At 38.1% G+C, this 25,189-nt stretch overlaps 4 protein-coding genes across 6 annotated transcripts; 2 read left to right on the forward strand and 2 right to left on the reverse strand.

Annotated features, from left to right (window-relative positions):
• Window positions 1-229: 229 nt before the first annotated feature.
• On the forward strand, window positions 230-6,642 carry LOC119481952 (protein c-ets-1-B-like). The gene is made up of 8 exons (XM_037759276.1): window positions 230-700; window positions 2,608-2,727; window positions 2,820-3,023; window positions 3,300-3,353; window positions 3,462-3,659; window positions 4,750-4,974; window positions 5,060-5,178; window positions 5,508-6,642. The coding sequence occupies exons 1-8, from the start codon at window positions 682-684 to the stop codon at window positions 5,718-5,720; spliced, it is 1,152 nt and encodes a 383-aa protein (XP_037615204.1). The 5' UTR covers window positions 230-681; the 3' UTR covers window positions 5,721-6,642.
• A 3,284-nt stretch (window positions 6,643-9,926) lies between these two features.
• On the reverse strand, window positions 9,927-12,177 carry zgc:112271 (uncharacterized protein LOC553698 homolog). 3 transcript variants are annotated; one of them, XM_037757985.1, is made up of 4 exons: window positions 12,091-12,177; window positions 11,752-11,816; window positions 11,550-11,647; window positions 9,927-10,192 (listed from the first exon to the last, which is right to left on the reverse strand). In XM_037757985.1, the coding sequence occupies exons 2-4, from the start codon at window positions 11,812-11,814 to the stop codon at window positions 10,093-10,095; spliced, it is 261 nt and encodes an 86-aa protein (XP_037613913.1). In that variant the 5' UTR covers window positions 11,815-11,816; window positions 12,091-12,177; the 3' UTR covers window positions 9,927-10,092. The 3 variants fall into 3 exon arrangements, with proteins under 3 accessions (XP_037613913.1, XP_037613914.1, XP_037613915.1); XM_037757986.1 differs by having other exon boundaries at window positions 12,062-12,141; XM_037757987.1 differs by lacking the exon at window positions 12,091-12,177 and adding an exon at window positions 11,909-11,965.
• Window positions 12,178-13,401: 1,224 nt separating this feature from the next.
• Window positions 13,402-16,789, forward strand: slx1b (SLX1 homolog B, structure-specific endonuclease subunit). The gene is made up of 5 exons (XM_037759345.1): window positions 13,402-13,799; window positions 13,877-13,928; window positions 14,497-14,829; window positions 15,206-15,421; window positions 15,558-16,789. Exons 1-5 carry the CDS (start codon window positions 13,627-13,629, stop codon window positions 15,585-15,587), a joined length of 804 nt encoding a protein of 267 aa, XP_037615273.1. The 5' UTR covers window positions 13,402-13,626; the 3' UTR covers window positions 15,588-16,789.
• An 82-nt stretch (window positions 16,790-16,871) lies between these two features.
• LOC119481990 lies at window positions 16,872-24,679 on the reverse strand. Its single transcript, XM_037759346.1, has 7 exons — window positions 24,550-24,679; window positions 24,191-24,312; window positions 23,254-23,364; window positions 22,215-22,268; window positions 19,906-20,064; window positions 19,450-19,572; window positions 16,872-18,404 (listed from the first exon to the last, which is right to left on the reverse strand). The coding sequence occupies exons 1-7, from the start codon at window positions 24,554-24,556 to the stop codon at window positions 18,366-18,368; spliced, it is 615 nt and encodes a 204-aa protein (XP_037615274.1). The 5' UTR covers window positions 24,557-24,679; the 3' UTR covers window positions 16,872-18,365.
• Between the last annotated feature and the right edge of the window lie 510 nt (window positions 24,680-25,189).

Here is a 25,189-nt window from a genome sequence, read left to right on the forward strand (position 1 = left end):
GCTCAGTTACTGTATAGTGGAAATGGTTAAGTCATAAAAACAAACAAACCCGCTGATGAAGCTCATGAGAAGATAACTAGCAAGTGGACCTTGAGTTAAGAATGTTTTCTCAAATGATCCGAGTAAGGGTTAAATCAGCAGCAACTGGACTTGGTTTAAAGTCCAGGAAGCATCCAAGAAGCTCCTTCAGTTCTTTTTTCCAGAACTGAAGAAGCTTCTTGGATGAGAAGTGAAACGTCTTCAAGGATCTAAACCAAGTCCAGTTGCTGCTATCATCAAAGCAGCTTTTTCAGTTATGTTCTCCAGAACTGAAGAAGCTTCTTGGATGAGAAGTGAAACGTCTTCAAGGATCTAAACCAAGGCCAGCTTTAACCCTTACTCTGATACCATGACCTGATGAGAACCTTCACAAACATTTTTCTTAAATGACTGTTTCCAACATCTAGTGTCCTATCATATTATTCTTCTTATGTCACCACTGTGTCCAACATCAATGCTTTTGTGATTTTCCCACTTGCCCTCAGACCTGTTCCTCCAGCCCCTCCCACATCCACATGATTGACAGTTGTCCATCACAACCGGTCCCCTCCTCCCCTCCCCTCCATCCATCATATTAAAGCCCATTCCCCCCTCTGTGGTCTCAGTTTCCTCCACCTGATCCCCACTTCCTCACACACTGGGATGGACTGCAGCACTTACGGTAAGACTGTTATTTTCACCTCACTCTTCAGTCAACATCAAGTTGTTCTTGTTTTGTTCCAATCTGGTCATTCTGGTAAATACTGAACTTATCAGACGTCATGGCAACAACTTACTTTAACAACCTTACTGAGCATTTATAAGCAGTATATGAACTGTGAACACTTCATGGATGGTTTATGATACACTATAATGTAGTTGTGAGCAGATGTTAAGTGTGTCAACAATAGCTTCTCCTATGAAGCATCTGGTGTATAAACAGATAATGAATGATTTATAATTAGCTTTAATCATATTTAACCTTTTAATGTCCTCACTAAGAAAAAAGCAATGGAAAATTATTCTCTTTGCATTTTTTTTTATTTCTTTAGGGCAATTATAACAACAACCAATGTTTTTTGTTTTTAACAAACCACACAGTTTTTTTTTTTTTTTAATATAGGCCTCTATCAAACAGTTGAGATGACGCTTCATGGTAAAAGAAAAATACAAACCATGTACTGTTTTTATGCAGTAATAGGTTAATAATAAACCAATATATGTCAATTTGTTACCATGGAATTAGTAGTATTACCAGTACTAGTATATTTACATGTATTTATTCTCAATGTTTACCATATTTATGGTAATCTTCTTTGAAAATATTTGAGAAATGGTGAAAAAACATACTGATTTTTTTTTTTTTTTAATCAAATAGTATATGATATTAACAACAGTGAACATCAATACATTTTAATTTATTTCATAACAAATTTAAATGTATTATTTTAATTTAATTAGTTGGTAGAACATATTTTTAGTCATTAAAAAATTATTAAATTATATCTGAATATATATAAAATGGAATAACATCAAATGTATCATATTAACAACAATGAATAATCAAAAGTTGTTTTATTTAGTAGAAAATAGTAAATTTTAATTACTTCATTGGCTTTACTACCTTTACCATAAAAGGACAATTGAACCGTATAGTAGAGAATGTTTTTAGAAAATGATTTGCCCCTTATTAAACTTCTTATTTCAGTATCAAGTTACATAATTCTGTTCAGTAAGACCTCAGTAAGACTATGGTATGTTGAAAGAATATGCCGACCTTTGAAAATGAGACCAAACAGAGTCCTCATGTCTGGAGTTTGTTGTTGATAGCTTGGCATGCTATTTAACATAACATACCTAAACCGAGTGGCAGAGACAGCTCAATCAGGTTGAGTCAACATATTTTTCAATAAGATAATTACTCAAATTGTGCTCTACCAAACAGTCGAGCAGAACATTAGAGGGTTAATGATGATGTCCAAATCCTGAAGTTGTGTTGTTAATCTTTTATTACCTGTTTATACTCATGTACAAGTCATCCACAGGTACTTTAAAGCGCTTTATAAATGTGTTTGAAATTCATCATGACATAATGTATTGGCTGAGTTATGGATGGGAGTGAATGGGAGCTGTAAAGCACTTCAACATTAGGCTTTAATGCATTATGGTGCATAACTAATAAACTGTATGTCGTCATAATGAGCGTATGTATAGTTGACCAGTGTGCAATTGTGAACATTTCGATACTTGAATGGAATTTCTACTGTATAAAGATACTGTGTTACAAAAACAATGGGAGTGAATGGGCCTCCTATAGGTTTTTTAGCTTTATATAAAGCACAATAACTCATGATGTCATCATTATGAGCCTATATGTTGATCTGTTGATCAATGATGTATATTGAGTATTTTGAAATGTCAATTGAGTTATTACCGTATATGCAATGGCTGACATACTGTATATATATATATATATAAAATGTGCATCTATGGGATTGTATTTAGACCTTAAATAACAAAAAAAAAGAATAACACTTGTTGATAAGGAAAGGAGGAGTTATAGTTGTTGGTCCTTATATTGTATCCCAGAGCTGGATCCCCTGGAGGTCCCTCCTCTCACCCCGACCAGTAAGGAGGTCCTCAGCCAGGCGGTGAAGGCCAGTTTCGCTGGATTTGCCCAGGAGAGAATCAACCATCACTTCCCACATGGTACAGCACAATCTTTTATTCATCAATACATGTGAGCATTGTATGTTACATTCAGAGCTGTACATTTATTCATTATTTGCGTATATGTCCAGATCCTACCTTGTGGTCTGAGTGGGAGGTGAACTACTGGCTGGACTGGTGCCAGGCTGAGTTCGGTCTCCACTGCCTGGGTTCAGACCTGAGAGGCCTGCAGGGTGGCGAGCTGTGCGGCCTGGAGAGAGAGGCTTTCCTGGGCCTGATGTCCGACTGCACCGCAGGAGAGATCCTCTGGGAGCATCTGGAGACCATGAGGACAGGTAGAGACACAAAACGGATTCTTCCAAACTCACAATTTCCTTAAAAAAAGTTTTAATGTTTATGATATTTCATTTGTTTGCAAGCAAAAGGATGATGTATACTTTAATATTTGGGACCTGTTTCTAATATATAATGGTCCAGTATATGTAGAAAGTAATGTATCTATGTATATACGTGTGCACATGTATGTTCTTTATCATATTTCTCTTAGTCCTTGTCAATGATCATGGAATAATAACACAATTTTCTTGTGGTATTTGAATGTGATTCTCCAGAGAATGAATATGACTACACAATACCATCTTACTTTCAGCTTCAGATCAACAAAGGTAATAATGTAATAACATCGTCTGGCTACTGCAGTGTAATTACCATAATTACCAGCACTACAATTGCATTGTTACTTGTTATAATATTATTGTCTCTGTTTTCCTCAGAAAGCTACTCAGACTACGTTCAGGAGCATTCAGACAAACACAGCTACCATGTTCAGTATCATCCCACGGAGAGGACAGACCTTCACACTCTGCACCCGGTCGCTGTACAACATCAAGACTACTACCTGATCAAAACAGAAGATCCCAGCAGGAACATGACCGCTGCTGCTCTGCTGCAGGAAACAGGAGGGAACGGAGGTGAAAACACATACTTTGTACATTGGAACCAAGATGGCGACGGCCAAAATGCTTCAAAACTGTAGTCCTCAAACCAGTGGAGGACTACGTCCACTTCAGTCTAAACCTGTTACTGTTGGACTCGGTCATATTTAAGGATAAGATTGTAGCTAAAAATGTTCTTTAAAGGGCCACTTTCAAATCTCTTTGATTTATTATTATCAATTTTTTATTCTTATTTTATTTTATTCTTTTTAATTTTTTAATTTTTTATTATTTTTTATTTTATTTCAATCCTGAATGCTGATGTTGTTTTTCTCTAGTGTACTTATTGTGTTCATCTGTAAGCTCAACTACTTAAAAATTGGTTTATAAACTATTGTGATGACGAACTGTAAATTGCATATACGAAAACAACCTAGAAAAAAAATAAGTATAAAAAAAACAAATAAATGGAATTCATGGACCTACTTCCTATACCAAAGAAATTGCGCTTTGAAAACATTTATATAATCTGAATTAATGCTTAAAGCTGCATTAATCAATAATTTTAAAAACGAATCAAATGACTATGTGTATTGTGAAAGAGGTCGCTTGTTGGGACGAACCCACGGAGAATTATCATCAACTCTGCAGTTCTACTCAGCTCTATGGAGCTTTTTAAAGTCTCTTTTAGTTCATTGTTTCAGTTTTGCGGCCCGCAAATTTCTGTCTCATAGTCTCATGACCCCATTTCCAGCAGCAGGTAGCTGTTTTCAGTAAAAAAGCTCTGATAAACCCACCTGCTCAGCAGCAAACAGTAGACAGACACAGTTAGATGGTGAACATAGTGGAGCATTTAGCAGCTAAAGAGACAGATATTTTTCTCAGGAGTTGGTGGAGACCAAAACAGGAGCTAAAAGGAGAGAGAATATTGGACTCTGTGTCTGCTGTATCTGCAAATTTCGAATTTTTCAAGCAACTAGCTGGTAAAGAAAGTACATTTAGCAGCTTAACATATTGTTTCAGGAGTTGGTGGAGACTGAGACAAATAGAAAAAGACTGGAGACTGGCCCTCCATCTTTATTAACCTGCCTTTTTCCCTTTGTTTTCTACTGTTGTGTCCTCGCAGAGACAGACTCAGAAGTGGAGATTGCTCACAGTGACGACTCCGACATTGTGGGCTCTCTATCGTGGACCGCTCCCCTCCAGGACATAGAGCCGGTGACAGAAGAGACCATGTCTGAAGATGTCTTCAACTTACCACACTCACACAGGAGCTTCAAAGAATACGTAGGCAACAAAACAGATCTGGGCCGAGCTGTGATACCAGCAGCTATTCTCGCCGGTTACACTGGTATATGTTTTTATTATATCTCATATGGATTCATATCAGTAGTACATCTATGCAGCAGATCTTCAATCTATTCATGTTTCAATAGGAAGTGGTCCCATTCAGCTGTGGCAGTTTCTGCTGGAGCTTCTCACTGACCGCAGCTGTCGATCGTGTATAAGCTGGACGGGGGATGGATGGGAGTTCAAGCTGACCGACCCTGATGAGGTACGTATAATGCATATAATGTACATTTTGTTAGCTTAGAATGAGGCCTCCATATTTACATGGTTGTGTCTAGAAGGGAGCCCGCAAATTGCAAAATCTGATCTGAGATCTGCAAAAACTTGCAAAAACTCTAGACCTATCCTAACCTTAACCATTAGAGGTCAATGCCTAACCTTAACAATCTCACGAGAGTTTCCCCAGTTTTACATATGAAGCGGGTCCTCTTCAAATCTGCGACATACAATATAGTTTATCATCATCATATTGCCGTAATGAGTAGCTCTATAAGGCCGTTGAGCTGTGGAGTTAAGATGTATCTCTGTCTCCAGGTGGCCCTGCTGTGGGGTCAGAGGAAGAACAAACCCAAGATGAACTACGAGAAGCTGAGTCGCGGTCTACGATACTACTACGACAAAAACATCATCCGCAAGACGGCCGGCAAACGCTACGTCTACCGCTTCGTCTGCAACCTGCAAGGCCTGCTGGGATACGAGCCCGGGGAGCTGCACGCCATGTTGGACATCAGTCACAAGAATCACTAACGCGACCTCGACAAACACTGGCGACACGGAGCAAAGAGACACTTTTTATATATGAAATCTTTCAGTTTATAACTTTTTATCAGTTTCCTGATTTATGAGAACGTCTGAGGGGAATACACAGTGTGTGTGTGTGTGTGTGTGTACATGTGTGGGAGGATGCTGCGGTTGTCTGCTAATATAAGTTCTGGACTTAATGGGTGAAATGTAGCACTTTATCTTGACTTCTGTTGTGACTGTCAAACAATAAAACTCACAGCAAAGTCCTTTATGTCATTTATTCCTCTGTGAATGGATAGGCAAGTTGTTTTTTTTGCGACTACAATAAATTGTGGATCCTGTGTTTAAACGTGCACCAAGATGTTTTATGAACCAACGCCACCACGAGCAGCATAGCTGTCTCAACTCAAGTGTCACTGGCAGGTGAGCTGCAGAGGAAACTAATAAGTGAATACATTTCTGAACAAATACCTGCAAAACGAATGTCATTCCCATCACCGTTATCTGTATTTTATTCACAAATTCAACATTGCACACAGCAAGGACAATATTTCCACACTGATTATCAATGTAGTCCACATAATTCCTTCCAGAGGGACACTAAGCAGACAGGATAGACTACCAGACTGAGACCTGAGAGGATCCCTGCCAGGAGGTGTTTTAACAGAGATCAGCTGGTGGGTGGACTAATGGAACCTAATTGATGTATTCACTCTTGCTCAGCCAACTCCTTCTGCCTTTCACTTCACTACATTATGTGAAGCAGACTGTGTGTGTGTGGGTGGGACTGGAATAGTCATCTCCAGCAGAGAAATCAAGCGGTCTATAGTTTAACATCTCCGACCACGCAAGGCTTTGTTTATTGATTCATTGCCCTCTAATTCCGAATACAGCGGGGATCCATCTCTGCTCCTGTGAATTTAAGAATGACTCCTTTTAGTCCGACCCTGCAAAGCTGCTTTATGATATATATATTCACATAATAGTACACAAATGCTGAGGAAATGCATTTATTGAGGTTATGTCATTTAATTTCTTGGAAAACAGAAAGCTTTTAATTCTATGGTTGGGTTTTTTTTGGGGATAAGAGAGTCCCACTAATCGTGAAAAAACTTAAAGGTGCTATATGCGAATTGAGAGCATTTCTATTGTCTCCGCACGGCTCTCAACATGGCATCTCGGTGGCTTGTAGGTAACAGTGCTAACAGCGCTAAGCGTGAAAACAACGGCAACACTGCTGACAGAGCTGGACGGCATTATCAGCTGTATGAGAACAGAGCAGAGCGGCGACCGTGAGCTAGCCATGCACTCAAATCAGATGCAGCCGGCAAACACAGCATAACACAGAGGGAAAGTGACTTCATTCTCTGCTCAGGTAGACATTACTTCTCATAGCAAATAGTTAGTAGCTCTGGATATAGTATAGAGCAGTGGTTCCCAAACTTTATCACGTCAAGAATCCCTAAACTGACACAAATTAGACCACGACACATCAGTTTTTTTTGCTTTTAGATGTTTTATTACAGAAAGTGTATGAAACCCATGACTAAAAAAGTCATACAGTCTGTCATCGTGTTACCTATGAATGGAATTATAGTGAAAAAAAAATTCCCGTTTAGCTGGGGACCCCCTTGGAACCCCTTCCAGGACCCCTGGGGGTCCCCGGACCCACTTTGAAAACCACTGGCATAGAGCACCTTTAATTGTTGAAAAATAAGTTCCATTGTACAGCATTTGGTCCAGTGTCATCCACATCTAAATAAGACTAGAAATTAGTTTTAATTTTTTAGACCAAAAATGTCTAAATAAAAATGAACGTTTCCCTGGGCGGAGAAAAACGCAGTTTTAGTCTGCAGGGCCTGAACCAGACAAGATTCATAAAACAGAATAAGGTGCCTCCTTGGATATAATTACTTTCCATGATTCTGTTTTGTTTCTCCTTTTGTCACTCACCGCTCTCAAGGGAAAACTGCTGTGGTATAAATTACAAGGTTAATGTCATATTGTCCAACCCTGAAAAGACACAAGCTGTCCTGACCAGTGAATAAACTCATTCCCAACACACTCACAGACAAAAGACACACACTCTCCCCCATGTCGGCTCTTCCATTAGCGGGCCTCGGGAGGGTAAGTGGTGGAAGTAATCTTCACACACACTTGATGCTCTCGCTCTGTTTCTGTCTCCCGTTCACTGAGGGATGAAATCAAATCAGCATTCAGCCACACTGTAAATCTGGGGATGTAAATGATATGTTGACACCTGAATGTGTCATACACAAGAAGCTACAAAGGTAAAACGAGTGAAACATGTTTTCTCCTGCAGTAAAACACCATCATAAAACATCATCTCTCATTCACATCCAACACAAGAGACCATCCTTGAACAGAGAAAAGCGTTATGATCTCCCCATATACACCAACCTGTTATCACATGAAGCCCAAAGTTACATAGCCTCCATACTGCTTGACAACTAAGCGAACTCCTTTATACTGGGCTGTCAATCAACGAAAATATTTAATCGTGATTAATCGCATGATTGTCCATAGTTAGTTGTGATTAATCACAAATTGATCGCACATTTTTTTATCTGTTCAAAATGTACCTTAATTTAAAGGGAGATTTAAGTATTTAATACTAAAATATGCTGCTTTATGCAAATGTATGTTTATATTTATTATTGGAAATGAATTAACAACACAAAACAATGACAGATATTGTCCAGAAACCCTCACAGGTACTGCATTTAGCATAAAACATATGCTCAAATCATAACATGGCAGCCCAACAGGCAACAACAGCTGTCAGTGTGTCAGTGTGCTGACTTGACTATGACTTGCCCCAAACTGCATGTGATTATCATAAAGAGGGAATGTCTGTAAAGGGGAGACTCGTGGGTACCCATAGAACCCATTTTCATTCACATATCTTGAGGTCAGAGGTCAAGGGACCCCTTTGAAAATGGCCATGCCGGTTTTTCCTCGCCAAAATTTTGCGTAAGTTTGGAACGTTATTTAACCTCCTTCACCACAAGCTAAAATCCCACTCTCAAGGTTGCCACTGTCATAGCCCAGTTTAGCTGGAAAACATGTTTTATTAACGGTTTAGTCACAAATACAAGTCAAATGGATTTCAGCTGGTAAACACAGTCATGCTCAGCTGCACGCCTAACGCTCTGTAAAATGTAGATGAGCATGTCCAGTGTGTCCGAACTGACCTATGAATAGTTTTAACAATTATAGTGAAAATTATACACAAAAACATTATAGTTTTGTATGATTATATACAGTTGTAAAGAAGATTAATGATAAAATGTGATATTCATAATGCTGTATGTTATTTAGAGAAGCTACAGATTGACTGATCAGAGCACACAGCTGTAATGTGTGACCCTGTAAACCACTCAGACGGGGGGTCTGCCTGCTCTTAATAACACCTCATGGAGACCTCTGAGCTTTGTGTGAGGCTTCACTAGACACACACACACACACACACTAGGGAATAAACATATTGTGCTCTACAGTGATGATTTGTTTTGTAAATTGATTCATCTAATTTATATTCAAAGCCCATTCTTTACATGTTGTTCACTTGATTACGGACCTGTTCATCTGTTCATCAGAGGCTGTTTAGCTCCACACATATGGACCTGCTGTTGCTCTTTCACTGGACTAAAGCTCTGCTAGTGATCTCTACAGACTGCAGTTTACATTTATTTGTCATTTCAGCCATAAAATATGATTTAAAAAAACAAGCTCACCTTATCAACTATTTAGTAGTCAAGTCAATTTTATATCTTTATTAGGGCTGTCAAAGTTAACATGATAACGCGTTAACGCAAATTCATTTTAATGCCACTAATTTCTTTAACGCATTAACAAAACCATATGAAACTAGAGAAAATAAGGAATCCATTGGTACCAACCATGTCATACTAGCATGTCGCGAAGGAGGCTAAATAACGCTCCAAACTCATGCTAAATATTGGCGAGGAAAAAAAGTCATGGCTATTTCAAAGGGGTCCCTTAATCTCTTGACAACTATTTTCAGGTGGTTATACACTAAAGAACATACTTATTAATATTATATTCCATTTCTGCTAATAGATCCTCCTAAATGTTACACACTGGTCCTTTAAGTGGCAAAGTCATAATAATATGTATCCAATATTCAGTGACACGACTCACAGGAAACAACCAACAAAGACAAAATACAGCGTCCAAGAGTTTTATTGCCACCAGAACATTCCAGTGCATTTATATCAATATTGTTGAATTACAGAGAGCACTTGTATTCTTTCTACATGTCAGAGAAGTATAAGGCCGGTTTTATAGTAGAGAGTGTGAAAGAGTGTGAAACAATGTGTGTGTGTGTGTGTCATTGTGATTTCTGTTTCTCCCACTGTTCTGGTGTGAGGGTCTTCTGTTCAAAAGCGTGGATCTCTTTCAGCTCCTCGACTAGACACATATTCACCATCCTGTTAAAACACAACACACAGGTTAGTGAGTGTACAGGACATGAACAGTAATTAAGACTGTCAAAGTTTGTGAAATAGTCACAAAATTGAATGTATTGATTCGTGTACATAGACACATTGTTTTCGTGATGGTCAGCACGAAATCAATTTGTATGTAATCCACGTAATTGTGAATCGGGACGTATAAGGAGTGGCCAACGCTGCGTAGGGAGGAGGTCGGGCTGGATGGGTGGGTCAAAAAAACACAGGACTTTCACGGCACTTCCAGAGTTATTTTAACCCAAACTGCTGTAGCAGAAAGGGGGAAAAGAGGAAAAAACACAGAATAGCCCTTTTCCACCCTGACAGGAAAAGAAGGAGGAGAAACTGAGGAGATAAATGAGACACACCTGTGACCTGCGGGAAAGGGAAAATCAGTTTAATCAACTAAAAGCAGCATGGACGAGAACAGAGAGAGGATGAAGGAGGAACTAATCTCAGTTGAATTCAGTTTTTTTGTAACTAAAGCAAAACAGTGACATATATATGAAGTTAAACTGAGCAGCAAAGGAGCCCAAGAACCGGTTGAAATTCAATGAACTGGCTTGGACAACAAGGCACAGTTGGAGGTGTGCGGATCCCTGGAGCTGGTGGTTAACTGGATTATTGTTCAGCTTGGACCTGTTGGGACGCTACTGAGGTCTCCTTGCCTTTGTTGGGCCATCAAGATACGTTTTTTACACTCTCCAGGCTTCTTCTTTTCACCAAACCCTCACCCCTTGAACTGAACTGGACTAAATGAAACTGAACTGCATTCATTCAGACCCATATCCACAGTTAAAAGACTGACTTTTATCTGGAGTCCTCTTTAAATGAATGATGATTTCTGATTTCTGAGATGAATTAATGATTTGAAGGATAATTGTTTTTTTTGTTGGACTCATTATTTGAGTTTGGTTTTTCTTGCTTTAAAAGGAAAATAGTGTGTAAAATGTGGTTTTGAGTGTGACCCATATTTTTGATTTGATTACATATTTTTGGGGTTAAATACAATCAGATTTAATTTGATACAAATGAAATGATGGGTTGGGTTTTAATTTATCTTGTGTCTTTTGTAGCAACGGTAATGGGCTATCCGGGATAAATCTAAATGATTTCCAATATTTTTCTTTAAAGTGACATGGTAGAAATTCTGACTATTCTCCTGTCTGGTGCCCGAATATTATTATTTGATAATTTACTGTGTGATTTTTCTATAATGACCTATTTGCAAATCAACATCTGTTATCCTGGTATTAATACTGTCTGCATAGCCATAACACAATGCGAACATGCATTACAGTGTGTGTGATAGGTAACTACAGTATGTATGTAATACCTGTGTCTCTGTAACAGTGGTTTGCCCTCAAACTTGGACGACACCACCAGGACTTTGAAGCTGGCAGCACATCTGTTGGGTGATGTATCCTCCACATCCTGTAATAGACAACATACAAGTTACAGTCATGCTGGCTCACTATAGCACACACATGCATCGAGCTAGCAGAGCATGTAAACACAAATAATACCCAGAAACCTACCACGTGGACTGCCTCCAGCTCCTTAATGAGTTTATCCCGGATGTGATCAGCTGTAATAGCCATGTCTGCGTGAACAAAACATACACTGTAACGTTACAACAGCTCAGTTTGTAGTTTTATAGATTTCTAATTGAGTCTAGTAGTCAGGTAAACACACATGCTGACACAGGAAGTACTGCTATTCTTCAACTTTACAACGTCTATATCTCTTAAAAACACTGCTGCAGCACAGTTTGTGAACTAAAGTTTTGTTTTAGAAGATTATCATTACCAAAATGTTGTTGTAAAATGTAGTATACCCGATTATTACCCGTTTTCTTGCTAATTTCAGTCACTAACCTCTTAACTGAGAGAAGAACGTTGGTAGCCGTTGGCCAATCAGCTGCCGTATACACACATTATGGGCGGGACCTATTCAACTGTTGACCAATCAGCTGCCGTATATACACATTATGGGCGGGACTTATTCTTTTAAAGTAGCCAATCACAATATTTAGGTGTCCTTACAGAAAGACGGACTAAAATGTTAATAGTGATTCACATATTAACGAAAATATATGTTTCAAATCCACTCAGTTTGCAGAAGTATTGATTAGTTGTTATTTGTAATGTGAGTGTTTTATTTGTCTTGTAAAGTGACACATTGAGTCCTTTTTATAAAAGATTTTTAATCAGGCAGTTTCTTAGGCTACTAAAACAAACACCGTTCCAAGTTGTTGCAGTTTTCGGGTTACCTTCTAGACACGACCCATCTGAACTAAATGTTAATAGTGATTCATATATTAATGAAAATATATGTTTCAAATTGACTCAGTTTGCAGAAGTATTAATTAATTATTTTTTTCAATTATTATTTCAAAATGACAGTATACATAGTAACAGCAGAAAACATTAAAAAACATTTACATACAGAAGAAGCATAGCGACAAATAAACAAAGAGCTGTGCCAAAAATAAAAGGACAACAGAAATGAAACAAAACCAACATAAAATTTAAAAAAACACACAATAAAATAAATAAATAATAATAAAAAAAAAGACCACGTGAGAGTATGACAATAATTTCACTTAAAAACATTAAAGATATTGCATACATTCATTGTTTTCATTGCTTTTTTGTTTTGTGAGGAAGAAATTGTTGACAGATATAATTCCATTTCTTTCATAAATACAAAGAAATTAGGCTTTTTTTTTTGTTGTAAATTTACACTTGTGAATGTGGAACTTCGCGAGAATTAAAATTAAATTAATAATAAAAAATGCATTACTATCTCTGTCACTGTAACCATAGCAACCAAATATAATAAATATATTAATTTTAATATTTATAAAATATATAATATAATATCTATAATATATAATAATAATATTATATTATAATATTTAATATAATATTTATTATATAAATATGATATTTCTATAGTACAGTGCAAAATCTGAGAAAATGTTAACAAGTATAAAATCATTCACATCTTTCCACAATCCACATGTAAATTTACAGAACCAGAATAAATGAGAGCAAGTTGTTATTTGTAATGTGAGTGTTTTATTTGTCTCTTAAAGTGACACATTGAGTCCTTTTTATAATAATGTTTTTAATCAGGCAGTTTCTTAGGCTACTAAAACAAACAGCAGTTTGCGAGTTACCCTCTAGACAGGACCCATGCGAATGTAAACAAACCTCTCATTTGTTGAAAGTCAGCTCTGTAACTGAGTGAAAATGTTTAAATAATCTGCTTTAGAGTATAAGTAATGTTACCGACAGAATGTCAACATTATCACAACTTAATTGGCTCATATTTTACTATAGTTTTGTATCTTTTTGTTAATGGTTTTACTAGTTAAGAGTTAAAGTAGTAGCTGAGTAATACTAACAATGGTTGTGGAGGTAGAGAGCTTCTGTGGTGTGTACATGCTGTACTGCACTAATCCTAAATATAAAGGTCGTATCTACATCGGCTTCACTGTGAATCCTGAGCGAAGGATCGGACAACACAACGCTGGAAGACACCGAGGAGGAGCCAAGAGGACCAGTGGAAGAGGACCATGGTAAGATGCTGCACTACATGATGGACATATACTGTAATAACACAATTATTGACATATATTCCTTTTGTTTTGTTCAGGGAGATGGTCCTCATTATACATGGCTTTCCCTCTGATATTGCTGCCCTTCGGGTGAGTAAGTTTGAAGTGACTGGACAGTATTTTGTACCAAAGTTAAAAGTAGTCTGTTCCATCCAAAAATTTGAAGAGTCAGCAGTATTTACCTGAAATGTCTGTTCTTGTCAGTCAGGGTCCAGAGCTAAAAGCCCCTGAACCTCGCATATCTTGAGGTCAGAGGTCATGGAAACCCTTTGAAAATGGCCATGCCAGTTTTCAAAATGTTGCTTAAAGGGACTGTTTGTAAGAAAGTTTAGTTGTCCTGGAAATATTTGATCAAAAAGGAGATCAACTAATCTCTTCACTCTGAAATTCTTTCAGTGTTTGCTGCTCTAAACCTCCATACTAACTCACCTGGAGATGTCAGGCTGCTAAATGAAGGGTGTCTGTGGGCCCTTTAAATGTTATTTACTAACATATGTTAAAATAAATCTATCAAATGATTAATCCAATCAGATTTAGTACTGTACGTGTTGCGTCTGTCAAAAATTCATTTTCAAATTAAATCCCATGAACATTCAATTCCTGGTGTCCTTTTTCTCACTTGCTGAATAATTCAAACTATCCTCATTGTCTTTGTCAGTTTGAGTGGGCGTGGCAGAACCCTCACTCCTCCAGGTGTCTTTCCCACGTCTCCCGGCGCGCCAGGAAAGAGTCCAGCCTGCAGTTCCACTGGCGCGTCGTCTCCAACATGCTGCGGGTGGCGCCGTGGAACAGACTGCCGCTGACGGCCCGCTGGCTCAAACAGGAGTACAGGATGGACTTTGAGCCCAGTCTGCAGCCGCCTCTGCACATCCCCATCGCTTTTGGGAGTGTGAGAGCCACGAAGAAGAAGCTGCCGCTGCAGTCTGTAGGGGAGGAGGAGGAAGAGGAGGAGGAGACATCCAGGTGTTCTCTCTGTAAAGGGCGGGTCAAGGTAGAGTCTTCTGTTTAAAGGTTTTATTAAAGGAGTAGTTCAACATTTTATGAAATATTCCCAACCTGTACATAAAGTGTACAAAAGAAACAAAAAATAGAAGATCAAAATACAATATCTAAGCTCACTCACTTTACTAATTTTACTTTTGGCTCACAGTTGAAAACCATTGCACTCCCTTTATGTTTCACCTGGATCAATCACTGCCAGACAGACTATCTGGTAGGAGGTAAAATAATGTCAGAGTTAAGTTATGTTCTGTAGTCTGTGATTTTAAATAGTGAAGTACCAGATAAACTTTATTTCAGTACAGTCAGTCAGCAGTAAGGCAGTAAAGTGAGTCCGTCTGTACATCTTTGTCTCTTCTTTTCCTCAGGTGTCAGAAAAGCTGAGCTGTTTCCACCCGTCCTGTGGAATGAGCAGTCATGTGACCTGCCTCGCTAAACATTTCCTGAAGTCGGAGCCGTCCCACCTCCTGCCAGTGGAGGGTGAATGCCCGGCGTGTCGTCGCTCTGTGCTGTGGGGGAGTCTCATCCGCCATAAACACGGCTGCTCCGGAGACCTGGAGGTGATCACACCGTCTGCGTCCCAGGTAAGAGTACAAAAAGGAAATTACATCCACAGTAACATTCTGTAATAAAGACCATAGCTAAATATTTATTTTAAGAATTGATGTACGAGTGAATGTACTTTTTGCTTTCACTAATTTGTTCCCTGATCTCCCACAGAGCCACTGGGCAGATCAACTGCAGATATGAGAGAGTGGAGCCTGCAAACCTCATCGTTTATTTCCTTCTTAAAGCCCCCCCTCCAGCCAGTTTTACTTTCCTTCAAGTTCTCTCTCAAACGGAGAATGGGGGGTGTGGTTAATAGTCAGACGTAATTCATTACCACTGCAACCAGGTTGCATCGTTTTTCAACCCAGTTTAGATGAATTTACTGTTCATCAGACCACAAATGAGACAAGAATTAGCTCAACACAACGACCCTATCTCACTTGCTCTCTTCTTTACCGTCTCCTCCTGGTGAGGCGGCCGTCTGGCTGCTGCTGTGCCGAGGAGCCGCACGCAGCCCACAGCACACCGCAGGACGGATAGACATGCTACCGAGGTCCATCATTTGAAATGCCGTTTTGGAGGTACACCGCACCGGGCTGCACTGTGATTCGTTTAGTTCTCTAACGGGGCCTTTCTCTTGTTTTCTTTTGGGCTGAAAATTGTTGGTGGTGTCTGGACCCGTTCAAGGCCGGCAAAACCTCCAAAACGGCATCTGCTGCTTTCCGTTAATTTATCTCCAGGAGGAGGAGACCGTAAAGAAGATAGTGAGTGAGAGACACAGTCAGTGCGTTGCATCGTATAATCCACTACGTTGATTGCACCCGTTCAACGCACACACTAATGCCATTGTTAAAATAAAATGAAATGAAACCCCTCAGTTAGCTGATGCAACAAGTTGGACTAGCTAACTAACTAGAAAGACAAACTGACAGACAGATAAGCAGATTTATCAGTTTGCTGCGGCTCAGACTCAAACGAGCATGAGTGCTCCTGCAGCTTGGAGGATGACCTTTGACCTGCAGCTTCTACCATAGTCATACGTCTTATTCCCATTTTACCAACAAACTTTTTTTTTCTTTTTTTTTTTTTAACTTTGAGCACAAAATTAAGTTATTTATAATTTTTTTTGGCTAATCTGATGGCTAAAATAAATATGAAATATCATGGAAATGCCAAAATATACTGGAGGGGGGGCTTTAAGTAACTGTGGTGCCACATGACACTGTCATAGATAGTTATGTGTAAACTGAACAGGACCATACAGTAACTTCATAAAAGCTGTACATCTCTGTCCAGTGTCCCCCCAGTGTTATCATTCTGATCATGTCTTCAGTATCATGTATGTTTAATGTATTCACTTTTTATTGCATCGTGTAACAAATAAAATGAGATTGTTTTGTAGCCTACATGAAACCTTATTTCCTGTCACAGAAGTAGGAGTACAGATGGAAGAGAAAGGAAAATATGAACAACTCTGAAACTCCCTTTCATTTGTTAGCCTTTATTATCCATGGTTGTTAGTTGCAGTGACAAAGGATACAACTATAAAGCATTATAAAGGTAGTGATCATCATAAAGCAACCAACAATCTGGACAAAAATATGTTTCAGAAAAGCATTAATGTGCATCAATTAGTGATTTTACTCAAGCTGTAAGTGTTACGTTTATTTGTTGTCTCTCTACAGTTGTAATTATTTAGCCTCTGTGATGTTTCTAAATTGGCTGCATGTAAGCAGCACTGTGTACCTTTCAAATGAGTAACACAACCTTCCTCTTATAAAAGAAAAGTTGAATTTTATAAGCAATCGAGTTCCGTAAGATAATCTCCACAAATGGCGAGGCGACGTGATGACGTTTAGTAGTCTCACTTAGCCACTTGTTAGACAGACCAAAGACCTTATTTCAGGCATCTAACTTAAACCCATTCATAAAACCCACTGACGTCCAGACGAGGGAACAGGAAGTGGTAAAATGCTGACTAATTTCCGGGTTTTAGGACTCATTCCTCATCAAATCAGTTCACTTTTGGGGTTTTGTCTTGTTACAGTTTGGCTAATGCTCGCTAAGTTAAGATACATATTTCTGTGTAACTGACATTACTGACCTGTTCATGACTTTTTCTCTACTTATGCTACTGTCACATTACATTTTCACATTATTCAGTACGAATGCCTCTTGTGGATTTCACAGTTGAGCCAAAGTTACATACCGTAGAGACGCTTTAATGTCTTTCCTTTAGGTATTAGTCCCGTGTGCCTACTGTAGCGCTTTAATTGACAAAAATAGACTATGATTAAGGTTAACATTAAAGGAGTACATATAAAAACAAATATCTCATGAAAAAAAAAATGGTAACATGCAAACAAAGTGTGAGGACGTTGCAATTTTACTAAAAAATACTGAAGTTCTGTCTTAAAGCTGCATTCATAGATTTTGTTTTTTTACCACTTGGGTGAAATGTAGCAAGCTGTAAACACACAATTGACATATTATCATCTTATAAAGCTACTACGACAAATGTGTTAGAAGATATTTGCATATTTACACATCCAGCAGACACATTCAGTCGTGTTTGTGTCCACCTGATGAATGCAAATCCGATTCAGTCCCCCATTTTATGCTCAGGTTTTGGTCTCCACCAACTCCTGAGAACAATATCTGTCTCTTTTTGCTGCTAAATGCTCCATTATGTTCACCAGCTATTCTGTAACTGTGTCTGTCTGCTGATTGCTGCTGGACAGGTAGTGCACAGTGGCTGATGATGATAACAATAGCAGTCTATAGAGAACCAAAACAATGAGCTGAGGGAACTGCGGAGTTCATGATAAACTCTTTTGGGGTTTTTCAACCCCTTCCACATTACACATAGTCATTTGATCCATTGTTAATATAAAAAATATTGATTAGTGCAGCTTTAAATTTGTGTAGCATTTATATGTAGCCGAACATCTGTCTTCTGCGCTAGTCCACTTCGTCTCCTCACTGTTGGGCAGGGGGCGCTTGTACAGTGATCACCGGCTGAGAGGGACAGAAAATGAGAAAAAGAAGAAATATAAGCCATCGAATAGTTGACTGCTACAATTAAGTTACTGTAATGGAACTCTACTTAGGGTCCTAAGTAGTGTACCTGTTATCCAGAGCAGTGGTTCCCAACCTTTTGCCTTATGGGGCTCCTTTTCTATCACTGAGTAAACCGACTCCAACACAAACTACACGGAAGCACCAATACCGCAAAGTTATATCTAGTGAAGCCCGTCTTGCAAAACAGTGTTGGCCGCGGTCGGAGAACGCGGGGGAGACCGTAGCTTTGGTCTCCAGGGCCGGAGTCTCTGCTGTACTCTGCTCCTCTGCTCCTCTTCCTGCCTGCCTTCACTCACACACCGCGCTCGTTCTCGCGTTTTCGCTCCACTCTCACGTGTATGCGAGCACACTCCACACTGCAGAAGAGTTAGTTTAGCTCTGAGAATATCTAGTGAATGTACAGTGGACGTTTGTGCAGAAATAAATGCTGCAGCTCCTCCAGACCAACAGAGGTTTCCCGTGTCTTGTGAAGTGACGGGGCTCCGCAGCGAGAAACGTTATCGTCTCCGACCAAAACTGCGGTGTCGCCCCTGTTCCCTCCGGCCGCGGTCGGGAGGCCGAAGCAGGAAAAGCCAACACGAGGATCAGCATTGATTCATGGAGAGACCTTCGTCTGGTCAGCTAACATTACTGCCAAGCAGGTGAAATATAGAGTGATATTGTGGTTTTAGCTGACGTGTGTCGCCTCACTGTGTTGAGCGATGCTCGTTCATGTCTATGTAGAGCGAGCACAAGCGCGAGCCCGACGCTGACTTTTCGTTGACTTAACGGCCACAGGTGTCGCTGTTAACAAGCATTTCTGATTCTTACAAACAGTCCCTTTAACATCAAGTAGGCCTTGCGACACCCCTGTGAAGCTTTTGGGGTTGGGACCCCCAGGTTGGGAACCAGTCATCCACAGGACCTCCATGATAGAATCAGACGTGGTTGCAAGATTTTTGACACAGCTAATCTTTGCAGCTATTGTCAGCATTTTACTCACTATTTTGGGACCTGGCGAGCAGCAGTTGACCACCTTGCAGCAGTAGCCGGCCAGAGTGAGGGAGATGGCCACCAGAGCAACGTGAATGACCATACTCTCAGCAAAAAAGTGTGTATGTGTGCTCTGTAACAGGGATAAGATTGGCAGAAATGATGCTTGGAGAAAGATAATAGGAAAAAAAAATGAATGAAAAGCATGAACAAATATGATGTGTGGTATCACAAGGCTGCTCAAAACAGCAGCTGAACATGGACAGAAATTGTTCAACTCTGATTGGTTGTTTTCCTCCTCTGGTCACACAAACACAGCCAGATTTTAAAAGGTAACTTTGAATGTAAAATGTTTGTAATACATTGTTATAATCCATCACTACACCACACTGCAGTTTCATTATTTATCTAATTCAACTCTGAAACATGAAAATATTGTTCTTATAAAGAGCAAACAGCAACTCACCGTAATACTCTGGCAGATTTCGTTGTTATCATAGGAGGTGGAATCATAGTGATAACTATAGCACATATAGTGCAAATCTTCCATTTTAATCAGAGCACAGATCATGTTGAAGACGGAGGCGCCGCCGGCCACAATCTGCATCCCCAAACAGGCCCTCAGCTGAAAAAACAGGAGACTTTTAAGACATAATATTTCCATAAGATGACACTTGATTTGCTTGGTTCTAAAAAAAAACGTTTACATGCTGGATAAAAGAAGAGAAAAGGACTTGATATTTAAAGGTCTTATTGATGACATTTTTATATAGATGAATAATTAAAAAAGAAAAAAAAAGTATCTGCAGAGCTTTTAGAAAGGTGCCGAATAAAAGTATGGCTTTTCCCTGAAATAATTATTAGGATTGTGATTTGGCGGGTCCAAAAATGAATGTTTTGTTTGTTGCCTTGTGAGCCAATGGTAGAACGATGTTGGTATCACGCGGTTTCTCTGCGTCGTCAGCGATCAAGTTGCCAGTGAGTGTGGAAAAAAACTATAGCTGATGTTGCAATTCATCACTTGACATGACTGTCTGAGTCTAACTCCACTTGACCACAAAATATGCAGGTTGTACAACGAACTGGCAACCGCGTGTTGTGAAGTGAAAGCAATGTAACGCAGGAGGAAGAGCGCGACATCTAGCGGCTCAATGTTATCAATGTTATCAATAGCACCTTTAAATCCCGAAATTCAAATTGCAAAGGCAAAAATCATGTTCAATCTACCCGTTGCACAACTACTTTGAATTGTCGCAGCTGGATTAACCAGCTTCACTCTCATCTGCGGCGCATTATGTTGTTGCTTCTCTCCCCCGTTCCTTTAATAATGGTGCGCTCTGCCACTGCTGGCTACCAGTTAAAGGAACAACACGCCTGAATCGGGCCACATCAGGACAAGTGTGACAGGGCCGGTGGACTTGTGTAACAACCAGCTAAATTCAACGTTATCCAGTGACTCATTTTACAGAGGAAGTGACTGGTAGCAGTCTTAATTTCTCATGAAAAGACGTTTTAATATGTTCTGGTAGTTTCGGAAGGCATTAGGCCTGGATCAGTATTTTTCTTTTTACAAATATTTTGTTCTTCTTTTTTTATGTCAATACATTCATCATTAAAACTTTTACTCATTCCATTGCCTCGTGCACACACGTGCGTATTCAGCATCCTCTCAACTTCCCATTAATTCCAACAGTCTGTCATAGCTTCAGTTCACATACAAAAATTAGGGCATACCTAGACCTAGAACCTAGAAATCACAAGTTGCGTTAAAAGAAATTTGCGTTTTTGTCTTTGACAGCCCTAAAAAAATTATATTTTTCTAAAGAAATAACTGCCCCATCCTCAATTTTTTTTGTATATTGTTAACAAGTTTGTTCTATATCCTGTCAGATTTCATGGGTTGCCCTTTAACATTGTACATTAATTTTTCGGGGGTGCAATATGACAGTAGATCTCTTTACTATTGTTTTATTGAAGGGATGCTTAGATTTCCAGTTAATTTATACATATATATATATGTGTGTGTATATATATATATATATATAATTATTGTTATTATAATTATATATATATATATACACATATATAATTATTGTTATTATAATTATTATTACACCATTTGTATAATGGGAGTTTATTTATTTTAATCATTTAAATATTTTTCATTAATATGTTTTTATTATATTATATATAGTAGTTATAATAGTTTATATTATTATAAGTATACACACATGATTTTTTTTCTATAAAGTGATGGAAAAAAAGGCCTATAAAAACATTGTCCCATATTTATACAGTATATATACATATTTTGTTTTTATATTATTATTATTCTATTTATATTATATTTTATATATATATATATATATTTGCTGCTGTCTTTATTAATAGTATTAATTTCTTTTCATCGTTATTAATTAAACTCGCATTTCTATGTCTCCCAATACAGATATTCGGGGGTTCTGGCTATTTACTTATTCTTAAGTGATTCTGAAATATGTTTATAAATATTGTTCCAAAAATAATTCAAGTGGGCGCACTTCCAAAACATGTGTATGAGATCCCAAATATCTGAGTCACATCTTGGGCATTTAGTTGATGCATTGGGACTGAACTGATGTAGCCTATGTGGGTTACAATACACACGGTGACATATGTTAAGTCTCTGTAAATCAGAGGATTAACATACTACCTGTATTCGGTAGTTTGTTATTATATGTTGCTTGTATAGAACTGGCGATAGTGTTGGTGTGTCCTCTCCAGCATATAACTCACCGTTGGTAGATGGAAGTTCTGTGCTGCTATAGCCAAAATCCCAGCTATAATCACCTGTGAACACAAATCACACAACCAAAAATTTCAGCTGCAAACAAGACAACGAGACAATAAGACGTTTCACTTTTACTCCACTGCAATTATTTGACAGCTTTGGTTACTTTTCAGATTAAGATTTGAAATACAAATCACATTAAGAACTTTTAAAACATGATGTATTTAAAAACAGATATATACAAATTGAGCTTAAACCATTAGCTTATTAATCAATAACTTGATTCGTCAATAATAGAAAAATTAATCAGCGACTGTTTTGATAACTGATTAATCGTCATTTTTCATGCAAAAATGCTGGAAACATTTCATGGCTTCAGCTTCATAAATGTGCAGAAGCTCTGAGGTAAATGAGAAAAGAAAATTGTGGTGAAGTCTTTTATAAATAGTTTTATAAAGAGTTTTCTCTCCTGTGTTTATGACTTAAGAACAAGTGGAAAAAAAGGTTTTGCAGGATAAACTTTTAAAGTTAGTTACATTTTTTTTTATCTGTGAAACAGGCAGATTTTTTCTTGCCTTGATCATTTTTTATAAGTTACCTTTTTAAAAATAATAATAAAAAAAATATTGTTATTATAATTATTATTAGCCAAGATAATTTTTATAAGTTACCTTTTTAAAAATAATAATAAAAAAAGTACTGTTATTATAATAATGGTTATAAATATTATTTCACCATTTGTATAATGGGAGTTTATTTATTTTAAAAATAATAATTAAAAAAAAAAACGTCTCTTAATCGGAACACCGGTCAAGCATAATACTTACAACTATTTGTACTCCTATATGCCATTGGAACTGTTTGTATTATAAAACTTTTCAATCTAAATACTTCAGACCTGTTTCATACTTATAAAGTTAAACACATTATTTCAGTTTGAATCATGTTAAGATAAAATGAGATGAGATAATCCTTTATTTGTCCCACAGTCAGGAAATTTGCATTGTTATTTGAATGTCAATATAATAATATCCATGTGCTTACCAGTAGAGATGAAATGAAGAAAGGGATGTCTGTACTGTCAGGATTCAGGCCTTTGGACAGAAACACGGCCACACAGGTGATCTGAAACACACTCAGGCCAATCTGAGTGATCTGGGACAGCAGAGAGAATACTTCATATCAAGACTGCAGAACTCCTGGTATGTATTAGTTTCAGACAGAAAGACACTATCCCAGGGGTCAGCAGCCTTTACTATCAAAAGAGCCATTTAAAAAAAAAAAATCTGTCTGGAGCTGCAAAACATTTGAGCATTGTGATGAAGGTAACATAGTTTATAGTCTAAGTATATAGTATATAAGTCTAATGCAGTGAGGGCCAAAGTGCAGATGTACTGCAAATATTATGAGAAACAAAAGTCTTAATATTACGAGAATAAAGTCAACTTTACGAGACAAAAAGTCGTAATATTACAAGAATAAAGTCATAACTTTACGAGAAATAAAAGTCGTAATATTACGAGAATAAAGTCAACTTTGCGAGAAAAAAGTCGTAATATTATGAGAAAAAAAGTTGTAATATTACGAGAATAAAGTCACAACTTAACAAGAAAAAAAGTTGTTATATTACGAGAATAAAGTCATAACTTTACGAGAAATAAAAGTCGAAATATTACGAGAATAAAGTCACAACTTAACAAGAAAAAAAGTTGTAATAATTCGAGAGTAAAGTCAAAACTTTACGAGAAATAAAAGTCGAAATATTACGAGAATAAAGTCATAACTTTACGAGAAAAAAGAAAATAACATGTAAAATTACTACTTTATAAACTTATGACTTTATTGTCATAATATTACGACTTTTTTCTCGAAATCTCAGATTTATTTATTTTCCTCAATACTCTGTCGTACCTTCGTACCACAGACCCACGACAATGATAAATTAAAATTAAAATATAAACAAAGAACAGTTATTCCTTACCCCCAGGGCTTTGGGCTCAGCCTCCAGGTACTTCTCTTTCCTGCGGACGTTTCTCTGGAAGCTGATGGTGACCAGAGGGTTCTGAGCTGGGCTGAAACCTTCCACCATCACTGCTGCTTCATCTGCAAACAAACAAACAAATATACTCTTGACTTTAATATCCTATATATAGGTTGACATTTAAGCAGGATGGAAAAAAAGGAAGTGCATTGCATTGCAGATGTGTCAGCTTCAGTATCTCAAGCAGAGAAAACAACATCTGGATTTCATCACTCTGCAAAAACAACATGTTCTTCTTCCCTCGCTGTTAACTACTTAAAAGCTATATGGAATAATGCATTATTAACAAAGTTTTTTACCTGCCATGGTCACGATATGATCCACGATAACTTCCCTTTTTTCAATGTGTTTTTCTGGCAGACACAGCAGTCTGCTGATCGGAAGTTTTGCAACAGCTCTGTGGATGTGGGTGATCTAGTCCCACCCCCGCCTGCCACTGAAACATGACACCTGCTGGACTATACTGCTGCTACAGAGCTCCTCTATGGCTCCCCTCACACTGCTTCTAACGGGGATCAGGATTGGCTGAGTGGAGGCTACTTTCACTTCACTTCCACCAGTCTACCAACATCTGTCAAACAAAGCTGTGCGGAAGCCCTGAGGAGCAAAAATTCATTTTTTATTTTTTTTTTCATCTGTGAAACCGGTGAAAAAAGTAATAATTGGAAGTTTTTTTTTTCCACAAGAGGCTGAAGGTCATCTAATGAACTTTAGATATTTTTTTTACGTTTTTCTCCATAGTTTGTCTGTCCATATAGGTCAGGGGTCAGCAACCTGCAGCTCTGGAGCCACATGAGGCTCTTTAGCTCCTCTCCGGTGGCTCCCTGTGGATTTTTAAAAATGGAAATGAATAACTGTTTTTTTGTTTACATTTTCATATTTATTTGTCATTGTTGTAGGTCTATGGTACGACGGAGTATTAGGGTCACATTGAGGAAA

Source organism: Sebastes umbrosus, chromosome 22, assembly GCF_015220745.1.
Source record: "Sebastes umbrosus isolate fSebUmb1 chromosome 22, fSebUmb1.pri, whole genome shotgun sequence".
NCBI classification, from domain to species: Eukaryota; Metazoa; Chordata; class Actinopteri; order Perciformes; family Sebastidae; genus Sebastes; species Sebastes umbrosus.

Coding starts and splice junctions, on each gene's coding strand:
- LOC119481952 (XM_037759276.1), top strand. Junction 3,660..4,749: donor GGAAACAGGAGGGAACGGAG/GTGAAAACACAT, acceptor GTGTCCTCGCAG/AGACAGACTCAGAAGTGGAG. Junction 5,179..5,507: donor AGCTGACCGACCCTGATGAG/GTACGTATAATG, acceptor CTCTGTCTCCAG/GTGGCCCTGCTGTGGGGTCA.
- LOC119481990 (XM_037759346.1), bottom strand. Junction 22,269..23,253: donor TCTTCATTTCATCTCTACTG/GTAAGCACATGG, acceptor TTGTGTTCACAG/GTGATTATAGCTGGGATTTT. Junction 20,065..22,214: donor AGAACTTCCATCTACCAACG/GTGAGTTATATG, acceptor CTGTTTTTTCAG/CTGAGGGCCTGTTTGGGGAT.
- slx1b (XM_037759345.1), top strand. CDS start 13,627: ATGGTTGTGGAGGTAGAGAGCTTCTGTGGTGTGTACATGCTGTACTGC. Junction 13,800..13,876: donor ACCAGTGGAAGAGGACCATG/GTAAGATGCTGC, acceptor TGTTTTGTTCAG/GGAGATGGTCCTCATTATAC. Junction 14,830..15,205: donor TCTGTAAAGGGCGGGTCAAG/GTAGAGTCTTCT, acceptor TCTTTTCCTCAG/GTGTCAGAAAAGCTGAGCTG.
- zgc:112271 (XM_037757985.1), bottom strand. CDS start 11,814: ATGGCTATTACAGCTGATCACATCCGGGATAAACTCATTAAGGAGCTG. Junction 11,648..11,751: donor AGCTGGAGGCAGTCCACGTG/GTAGGTTTCTGG, acceptor TGTCTATTACAG/GATGTGGAGGATACATCACC. Junction 10,193..11,549: donor CCACTGTTACAGAGACACAG/GTATTACATACA, acceptor GTGTTTTAACAG/GATGGTGAATATGTGTCTAG.